The sequence below is a fragment of the Pollicipes pollicipes genome, unplaced genomic scaffold, assembly GCF_011947565.3.
Source record: "Pollicipes pollicipes isolate AB1234 unplaced genomic scaffold, Ppol_2.1 Scaffold_647;HRSCAF=738_pilon_pilon_pilon, whole genome shotgun sequence".
NCBI classification, from domain to species: domain Eukaryota; kingdom Metazoa; phylum Arthropoda; class Thecostraca; order Pollicipedomorpha; family Pollicipedidae; genus Pollicipes; species Pollicipes pollicipes.
This window is the reverse complement of record NW_023596883.1, coordinates 68,907-79,573: the sequence shown is the minus strand read 5'-3', so window position 1 is coordinate 79,573 and position 10,667 is coordinate 68,907. Positions and strand designations below refer to the sequence as shown.

Genomic DNA, 10,667 nt, shown 5'->3' with positions numbered 1-10,667 from the left:
TAACAACTTTACTGAAGTTTAGCTTTGGCTTTACTCCCCTGCTCCATCGCCCCTGAATAGTGGCACGGTCCCGGCCAAGGCTATAGAAACAAGGTAGAGCCCTCCGGTCGCCGTAAATGTAGAGCTGGTGGCTTTGGGAAAGCGGCGAATTCGGACATCATATTCGTGCTCTGATTGGTTAGAGGATTTCCTGTCGTCACAGAATTAAACCTCGGTTGCCATGTCAATGAATCCCAGATTCCGGCATTGTGGTAATGTGTTCAAAAACTGGCTCTGGGCCGTGTTGCGCGACATTTTAGAATCGTAAGGTGAAAAAGCGGTGGTTGTAAGCGGGTATGCACATGTAACTTGAGACGTTATGCGTAACGCACCAGTTACGGGTAAATGTTGCTGTTCAGGACGGATAGTTTCCATGCAATGGGCTTATCATTTTGTGACGGCCAATCTGACGCGGCAACACAAAGCACCGTGATTGTCGGCATACCTTTTTTCGAACAAGCGGTTTCTAGGTAACCCATGGTAAGCAATGTGAGGAATAGTTCTGACAGATTACGCGCGTCAAATTGGCACCAGATCAGATTCATCTTGAGATCGAAATTCGCGGACTGCTTCAGTCTTCTTGGAAATTGGCACACCTGTAGGTCTTAACTTCGTGATTCTTCTGGTGAATTTGCTAGGTGTCAGGTCCAAAGGCAAAAGAGTTATAGGAGGTCAAAGATTTTAGGGTAAAAAATGCGGACCATTCTGATTCCACTCAAAGTTAGTACAATGATTAAACTTAATTTCCTCGTCATTCTCCTAAATTTTCTACGTCGCAGCTTAAAAAACAAAAAAGTTACGGCATGTTTAACATTTCAAGGTGAAAAATCGGACTACTTGGATCTGCACCAAATTGGTGCACGACAGAGCATTATTTTCTTATTATTGTGGTTAAAATTGCCGATAGCAGCCTGAAAAACAAAAAAAAACTATGGTGCAAACCAAAGTTCAAAGTAAAAAAAATCGGACTGCTTGGATGCGTTCCAAAAGTGATACACTGATGAGGTCACCTTCCCTGATGATTTCGGTGAAATTGCTGAGCCGCAGCTGCAAAAACCAATGAGTTAGAGCAGGTCAAAAAAGTCGAGGCAAAACAACCGAGATCTTGAATCAGCACCAAAATCAGTCAAACTCGCCAGATAATTCTGGTTAAATTTTCAGGTGGTAGCTTTGAATGCACCTGAAGCATGTAAAAAGAGCATACCCAACTAATAGCATAAATCATAATGACGTACTAGTACCAGTACTTACCTTTGTACACCCCTGCAGCATAAGTGCTAGTGTTTCTCTCAGTTTGCCGGCATTCCTTCATTTTCAAAGACAGACATAAAGGTAGAGGCAGGGATCAATATCAATAGTCATCAATATATCAGACATCAATATTTCACATTTCATTGGGAGTCAGTAGATTGAAGAATACCAAAACAATGTTCTCTCTCAGAAGAACAAACCTCGCACGCACAATCCCCATCACATCAATACCAACACAAGCCACTGGCACACACCACCAGTGATCACACGCATTTCGAGCCCCGGATTCACACTCCTTTGTCAAGTAAGTGTGATCTCACATTTGCACAGCTCGTAGGACTATCAAATCGCAGTTTTTCTCACAATTTCCGCACAGATCTTCAACCGCAACACCGAAATTCACCGTGACCTCCCTTCGAAACAAAGTCCCGATGGGAGTTCATGGTAATGCAGCTTAAGAGGTTTTTCTTGTAAAACGCAATTTTTGTCCAAAATCTTAAGTTGTCGTACCATATGTGTGAAATACTTTGAGAAGAATGTATCTAAAATTGCTGTAGTGTTTCCTTAATATCAGAATGCCTTACTAACCCATAAACCAGTGCAAGGTTCTGTGCTCCGGTACACAAGGCGCCAACGGAGCTGTCTGTAAGAGATGCGTTAGTAGAAGAAAAAACGCCAGCAGGAGAAAAAAGACAGATTTGCTGTCGCGTCTTCTTTGTTATAACTTCTGCCCATTTTTTTGGTGCCGTACTTTTTTGCAGACGGTGGCGTTCTTTTTTTATAGCATTGACCTGTGGCCTAAAAAGAAGGAAAAATGACCCGTTCACGACGGGTGTCGCACGATCAGAAATTGCTCACGCTTGTGTTCGCGACACGCATTCAGCAGTAAAATCTTCCTAACAGCCAATCAGCTTCCACGGCCTGTACCACATGTGCGGCATCATCGCCTTTGCTAATGTAGCAGTGGCCATGCTGTTTTGACCATAAACAAAGAACAGCCTGTAACATCACGGGGATCTAATGACGTTTCTATGGCGTCATTAATCGGAAGGCGATTTTGAAGTTGGCTGTAAAAAAGCCTTTTCGTACTTTGCGGGCGCGTAACTCAGGAACCAGAGCGTTTTGGGTCTTAAAAAGGGCATACCCGTGAACTGCATCAAAATTTCCTCAAGATAGCTATTTCAGTTAAAAACGCCGTACAAATGTGGAACATTCCCTTTAATCGAAACGAATAGCAGAGGCGTGCTCCATAAGTACCAGATCTATAGCAAACTTCACATACAGCGTCATGTATAGCAGACATGTACTTGTTAGATGCGTACTTAAGTGTGGATGATGTACTTCTGCTATTCGTTCCGATGAAGGCATGTTGCCGAAATATCAACGCATCTATATCTCCATTCTCCTGGTTTTTGTCCGAGGAATGGTGCTATTACTACTATGTTATCTGTGTGCCTAATATTCCTCGCGAATGCACTTAGCGGCTTACGAATGCAAGCGTCAGCTCAGTCGAACAACGCTATCTAAGTGTTTTATCGTCCAGAAATATCTGTATCTGTGAGGAACACTGATGCCGTGGCAATTTTCTTCCTATCCCAGTATTCTTATCATTATGCTTCTCTTTTGTATCCTTACACTTTCTATACCCCTCTGCTTATGCTCAGTGCATATAATCTAAACCTCCAGCATAGCCGCCCGTGTTTCGTACAGCCCGTTACACATATCGTATATCGGATGTAAAGACGCGACAGCTGAAATTACTGAAATTTTCGCGATGTTCGTGCACTATATTCGTAATGCATGGTAGTGGTGATAGTTGAAGATCATGGATTTTCTAGCTTTGCAATTAAAAAGGATAACGATAACTGTTCAGTCCCACTGCTGTGTTTGGCGAAGGCTCGTAGCAAAGTACCATGCGCTGTTTTTTATGTGGGAGCTTGGATGATTAAAAATTTGACATATTTTTACTAAGCGTCTGCACCAGTTTGAAGCGTTTCCTGTATTTCATATTCATTATTTTTTGTCTATTTTTTGTTTAAGGTTCTTCTCTGGCGACCATGACCAAAGCTTCAAAGCGTGAACTCGCTTTCCATTACTGATGTTTGCTTGACAGTGCCACTTAACCAGAATCTCCTGGCATATGAAAGGTTTATTATATATAACATACGAACTTTCTTATGATCATGTGTTTTATCCCTAGGTCATATCGCGGAATGTCCTGCTTTGACTCGTGCGCTGGCCCCGACTGGATGAGTGGAGGCCTCCCACCATTGGTGACCACCCCATGACCGTAGGTGATCAAAGGCGGTCGTAGAGTTGCCCCCTGATCTATGAGATCGCATGGACCAAACCATCAGACGTCTTGGAGGACGCTATCAAAAATATAATGATACATACATAGGCGTGCGTGCTCGTATGACTTACGCACGCGTGAGCCTGTGCGTATCCGGGTGGGTGGGTGGGCGTATATGTGGGTGTGTATGTGGGTGTGCATGTGGGTGAGAGCAGTTCTCGCCGTGAGCTTTGGCGACGAGCCCGCAGCCTCAAAACGGTGCTACTCTTGCGAGCTTCGCCAAGTGTCTGTGTCGCCTGTTATGAGTGGTCTGTCGCCAACAAACGTGCTTAGTCGCCGCGCGTGTCCTAGTGCTGGCAAAAAGAACTTTGTTTTTCTCTTAAACCAATGAGGAAAGAGAACAGTATTCCAATGCTTGGCTTTATATTTTCTAGCAAAACATTTTTTACATAATTTTATCAATTTGCGTGATCACATTAGCGTCACATGGTCAGCTGTCACACCACTGACATTTGTATATATATATATATATATATATATATATATATATATATAAATGTACCGTGGGGTATACATATAAGTATGCATCTAAGTGATAACGAGTTTGTGCTTTGCACGGGTCCCGCGTGCGATAGGCTTGTGCTTTGGATATATATATACTTCTGTGTATGGACACAGTCAGTCCGTTCATCATTCACCGGCTTAAAGTAGCTGTTCCCGCAATTTGCTGAGTGGGTTTAAAACATTTTTGAACTTACGCATGTCTTAGCGGAAAGTTTGCACATTGCCCTCCTAATTGGATGTTAAACATACGGCTCTATGTGCTTACGTCGCTGCGGGTAGTTTTCACCAGGCTGTTGATGACGGGTAGGAAGAAAAAAACGCAGCTTGAATGCAGACATAAGAACTTTTCTTCATTTAGTAGACATCACCAGTGGGACCCAAGGTAATATCAGTAATGCCTAAGGCCCTACATATTTCTTTCAGGTGAATTGTGCATACACATAAACTAGCACTTCAAATCATCCAAGGATGTGCTTGGCACGCGTCTACAAATTAGGCATGCTTTGGTATTTGGTTGTCGCGGATACTAACTGAGGCCTGTGAACACTTTTCTAAGATATAATGGAGTGGATTAACTCAAATTCGAGTGTTGGTTATGCTTTTGCAGACCGGGATCACAGCTAGAAGTTTTACAATAAAGCCTTGTCTCCATGGTTCAGCATGACTTTTACCTTTGATCAGTCTCGAACGAACGCAGATCGTTACTAGTTCGTGCCTTACTCTGGTCCCATGTACGATGGGGTTGGAATTAAAGAAGAAGAACGGGAGTTAGACAACGAAGAAGAACCGAACATGCAAAATGAGCAATTCGCTTCTTAAAGATGACTACAAGTGCCCAGGTACCTCTTGAGCAATCGTGATCAGATCTACATCAACGCCTCGGACGTCTGTAATAACATGGCCTGTTAAATTTGCAACAAATGCGCTTGCCACTGTTGAGGAAAACATTTCCAGACAGGCCTTCGACGTGAAGTGGTTGGCATGGCGTAAGCATACAGGAGCTACAGGATGTCTTAGTAGAAAATGGTGTATACTATTCATGCATAGTGGATACTATTTATGACAATTTTTAGGTATTTAGTGTATTAGCAGATAAAAAACTGTCTTGCACTCCTCTGGAAAAAACGTTCTTTTTTACTCATATGCATAAAGTGTGCTCAGACAGGTATGGGGGAAGGGTTCCGGTGGTGAAAAAGTTTCTGATTTACCGGATATGATCCGTGACAGAAACTGACATTTTTACGAACCAATTAGTGGCAAAACTTGCAAAAACGCAGACAAATTTCAATGCACCAGACCAATATTACAACGTGCTATCCATCTAAACCAAACTAAAAGCTTAGTATTTGGTCTCTGCTCGCTAACACTTGCAACATGAGCATGCGTAGAACGTATGCCGAAGCGTTAACTTTTCGCGGTATGAGCAAATTAAGCCATAATATGCTGTAAAACATGGTAGCTTTAATCAGGATAGTTTTTAGCAAATGCCAGGAATATACTACAAACTATACTTAATCAGTGCTGACTTCACAGATCAGCGATGACACCGTATTTTTCCAGTGTCCCTCAGATCAGCGTGTTTTTTCCACAAAGTTTTCGGCCAAGATTCACTTTACATACTAACAGCATAAAATACCAAATAGATAGGCTTGTTACTAATCGTAAGGATCACAGCTGGCCGCAGCATCTTGCGACGAACGTGATCGATTGACTACGCAGCGTTTTAAAGCGTCGTGCCATTTGGGATAGATGGACTCGAACCTTCGCCACGAGGTGGTGCGTTGGGTTCAGTTCAAGGCTGTGGGCTGCTGTTAGTTATGTTCATTTCGTGAGAAGCTGACTGGCTAGAAAACGCAGCTAATCGTCAGCTTTTTAACGCAATATCGTTGAAAAGCCCTGCCGATCTGGAAAGATGTTGTTCGTGGATATCTGAGCCGTGGCTCTAGAGGCAAAGGGAGGACGTTGGAGCGACGCATGTCAAATATTCATCTGGGGCTTTCTGCAGCTGAGAGTAACAACGGCTTTGACGTAAGAGACTGAGCATCAATGTGGTAGGCCTGTTACACTGCCTGCTGCACCTCTGGCTTAGCATACTGAACGGTAGACGGGCGTGAGGTGACACGCTTTTCATTTTCATAATATTGCATAGAAAGCTGAATGAAGGTGGAAGAGATATATAAAAATGTCGTTTCCATCTGCTGCTACCAATATTGCATGGGTTTTGTTTTAAATGACTGGTATCACGTTAGGAAGCGTGAGGTCTGTGCCAATAATGATCATGCGAAGACAGTGAAGGTCGCCTGCGCACTCGGCTGATTGTACGATGACGTCACAAAATGAAAGATGATGTCGTCAGGTGCTTGTAGAACCATGTTGTCGGTAAAGATAGCATTACAGCGATGCAGTTTTGCGAAATACGTAGGGTTGAGGCTTTGAGGGGGTTGAAGGCAAGAAACAATGACTGGACCTGCCTCCAAAATGCACTTAAAACAGATTTCCCACATATTTGACACCCTTTCTTTTCACGGTTGGGAGCACGGGTGCAACTTGTCGGCAATCTAAATTTGGCCAACATCTTTGGCAACCTAAATTTGGCCAATGCCTTGGAAATTATTATCGTTCATCCTGCAATGTAAAATGTTATATCAGTATTCCACGGAGAGCCAATACATGTAATTCGCAATTCGCGGCTCCTCCGTAGTCCATGCATCGACGTATCCAGATGCACTACAGGCAATTGTGAACATATATGTAACTCTCTAGGGGTCGAGTAAACCATTTTTAATGAGGCCCCGACGACCAGGGGAAACGTACAGCAAAACATGCGCGCACACACACCCATACTGGCATGCAGTTATTCATTTTCGTCCATCTTTCTATATTAAATAAGGCTTTTCACCGCGGCTGTGGGTGAAAGCCGAGGACGCCGTTACGTAAGCAAATCGCGTGACAGGTCGTATCGGCACAGCTGTGCCACTCCCATCGCACGTGATATCATCGCTCTGGAACTCAGCCAACCGACCCGGCGATACCGCGTGCAGCAGCTGCCCGGTGAGGGGCAGGGGGAGGCGGCTTCAGGGCACTCGGCTGGGGCAGTTGATCCAGGGTACACTTCTGAGGGGTGGATCCATGGTACGCTGCTGAAAGGGGGGGGAGGGGGAGATCCGTTACACAAACCGCCGGTTTAGTTACAAATCACCCACGTGCAAAAGAGCGAGACGTGGATTGTAATGATCACGTAGCAGACCCTGTCTTATGGAGCCGTAGGCGGCGGGCTTAAGTCAAGCGGTGATCAGACTCAGCTGGATTTCTCGTGTAGCAGCGTTTAAGTAGGCCCACAGAGGGATCCTATGGACACTTCGGGACCGATTATCAACAGCCCATTTAGGAGACTGAATGGCTCGTTGTAGGTCACATTAAGACTCTCGGCCCGTGGGACCGTGGCCTTGAATGTCAGTTTTTGCACTGATTGAGAACCCCTTAGACAACGCGGGTCCCTGTCGTATCGTCCCCCAGCATCGAACATATAACGCGTAACTACGTGACATCTAGTTCATACCGCCAAGCCTAATCCTTGATGGTTATCAAAATGCGCTTGGTCACCATGACCTTCTAAAGGTCAACAAACGTCACTGACATTAACCACTGATCTTTTACTTAGAGCAGGTATCTAGATTCATGTCCATTGCATGAGAATGTCTGTGGGCACTTTGGAATCAATCTCGAGTTGGACCTTGTTTGAACCAATTTGTCCTGAAGGACATTACCTATAAGCCTCAGATTCTGTTACAAGTGATTTGACGTACAGTTCAACACACCCCGTAAATTTTGCATCTCTAGCTCTCTCACTGTATGATATTTATTGGGGGGAGGTCAACTGACTCCTACGAAGAGTATTCAACCGGCCACCCGGGCGCGTCCATATCATCCGTACATCTGCGCACGAAGAGTTTGTTAACAGCAGAGTCTCTTTCTCTACTCAGTCTCCAACCCTAGTTTGTCTCAGTTCTAGACATGCATGCGTGACCTGTAACAAGATCTAGATTGCATATTCTTCTTCTTCATCATCTCCAAATAGCTTCTGCACGTAAAAAATCGTCCAAACACTATGCGTTCAAAAATGACACGTGAGTACCATTAAGTGCATTATGTGTATTGTATCTAAATCAAATCAAGCAACACACCCGATAGACCAACGTCGGCTGCCTGAGTGCCAACAGACACCGGCCGGCCTAAAAAACACTGCCGCAGTCCTGCGGCGTAACCGTCAGCTTGTTGGTGGCGGAGCCGGCATCGGCCATCAGCTTCACATACTCGTCCTGCGTGCTCTGGTCCAGCTCGGCCGTCCGGGACAGGATCCAAGCATACTCCACGTTGAAGCCGAGCAAGCTGTCGCAGGCGTAAACGAGCGCCGACTGCGTGTAATCGGTGCGGATGACGTTGTAGCTGCCGCGGAAGCCCTCGTCGAAGACGACGCTGAGGGAGGCCGGGTGCGCCGGGTCCTTGACGGTGGCGGTGGCCATGATGGAGTCTATGCTGCCGTCCGGCTTCTTCCCGCGGTTCTCCAGCCGGATGGTGCCGTCCTCTTTCAGGGTGTAGTTGGTCTGGACGCAGGTCTCGCCGAGTTCCCCGATCAGGGGGTACCGCGAGATCTCGTACCACTGGCCGGTGTACTGCAACACGCAGAGGAACAAATTATGTATGGGGCCAACGCAACGCGTAAGGTGCTCAGCTTCGCTTTCAGCTTTGTAGCGTTTAAGGATAACGAATTCAAAACGCAGCGACCGTAATGTAACGACTGAGTGGTTAGCAAACCTGGCCCCAACAGAGGACCAGGGTTCGACAGCCGGCTACGCCATAGCTCCTGGGGTTAATATGGTCATTGCAGTCGTTTTCACTCGATGAAAGGGCTTACAATGACGTGCATAGTGTTCTGTATAAAAATAATGTGATCAGACGCTCATGATAAGTAAGAAGCAATCTCGCCGCGTTACATCGAAATTTGTGTTGGTGGCAGTGTGTTTACAAAGAGGTTTTTGGCATTTGTTCTGATTCTTTGGTGTCAGAAAATAAATATAGAAACAAAGTTTTGAGTACAAAACGTACTGAATCATATGACCTGGCCAGGAACCGTCACACAACCTTTAAATGGACGTTTCACGGAATTGTGGTCAAAGCGATATTGAAGCGAAAAGTCAAACGTGAAATATTTCCGCGTTTTCCACCGTGTTGTGATTGCTTTGTTGAGGGAGGCACCGGTGGCTCACATCGGGATGACAGCGCGTGGAAAATGCTGCATGCTACCCATATTCCTGCACATCTGCATGTTGTATCACTCTGGACATGTTCGATGGGATATAATCATTGTACCGACTATCGCCCTCGTCTACCGTATTAGAATGCGTACAGCGATTTGGACAGATAAGCCTTCGGCTTCCACCAGGCAACACCGTTTACTGAGAGAGGCTAGAGGATGATTTTGTGCCATCAGCCATGTAAGCTTTACGACCAAAATTACCTCCATGGAATAGCTGGCATTCCATGGAGGTCAATGCCAGAGTATTTTTGATTGCGGATCCAGTGCGCCGCCAACTGAGATAACCTGGAAAGACAGTTCAGTAGAGTACTGGACTCGCAATCAACAATGCTCTGCTTCAAATGCCAGAAATTCCAAGGAGATAACTCGGCTTGTGACGCACAGATGACTGACAGCCAAGAATCACGTAATGTTTCTCAAGGCTCCACAACACCTAGCTACGACAAGGCTTCACAACACCTAACTCCACAAAACCTAACAACACCAGATAGAGCTCACTGGCCGAGACGCGTTGTACATACTGACACATCAGACGAGAAGGATAGCTTGAACAATTTTTCCATTTGTGATACTAACATCTCGTCTCAATCTTTTTCGCAGAAATGCATTATCACAGCGCATAGACATGCACACAAAGGCATGCATCGCCTTTAGCAACAGAAGTACGGCACACGCTTAGTTTAGCGCCCTGCTGCCAAGCGAAACACCCTTCCCCGCACCTGCGTGGCGTCGAATTCGTCCAGAGATTTGAGGTCGGGACACTTGGCCAAAGAGACGGCCACTACAGAGGCGAACAGCAGAAGAGACTTCATCATGGTCATCCAGATAGGCACCAACACAGACGGAGGCCCCTCCAACATCAGCCGGCGTTTTATATGGCCAGTGAGCTGGCGGATACTGATAGCACACGCGCTTATGTAAGTCGCCTCGTCGTGGGAAAAATCCCAAGGAAGCGCGCGGTAAAGAGCCATGTAACCTTGTGCCTACTGACAAGGAGTCTGGACGCTCTGAGAGTGTGCATACGGGCTATTCATATGGTCGCGAGCATGACAACTTTCAGGGGCGACAGAGCAGGCTAGTAAAGCCGATGCTTAAGTTCAATAAGGTTGCTGCACCCATAGCGAGTTCTCTCCCGCCAAAGAGAATCCTGAACAATGTCAGTGCACGAACAGAAAATGAGGAGTCGATTTTCGGCTGTTATTT

General features: G+C 45.6%; 1 protein-coding gene across 1 annotated transcript; it reads right to left on the bottom strand.

Annotated features, from left to right (window-relative positions):
• Positions 1–8,279: 8,279 nt before the first annotated feature.
• On the bottom strand, positions 8,280–10,299 carry LOC119106957 (apolipoprotein D-like). Its single transcript, XM_037230302.1, has 2 exons — positions 10,184–10,299; positions 8,280–8,820 (listed from the first exon to the last, which is right to left on the bottom strand). Exons 1-2 carry the CDS (start codon positions 10,283–10,285, stop codon positions 8,380–8,382), a joined length of 543 nt encoding a protein of 180 aa, XP_037086197.1. The 5' UTR covers positions 10,286–10,299; the 3' UTR covers positions 8,280–8,379.
• Positions 10,300–10,667: the final 368 nt, after the last annotated feature.

What these genes read in the sequence shown, in the direction of transcription:
- LOC119106957 (XM_037230302.1), bottom strand. Translation starts at nt 10,285, where the DNA reads ATGACCATGATGAAGTCTCTTCTGCTGTTCGCCTCTGTAGTGGCCGTC. An exon ending in ACGAATTCGACGCCACGCAG is followed by an intron (nt 8,821 to 10,183) that starts GTGCGGGGAAGG and finishes TGCGTGTTGCAG; the next exon opens with TACACCGGCCAGTGGTACGA.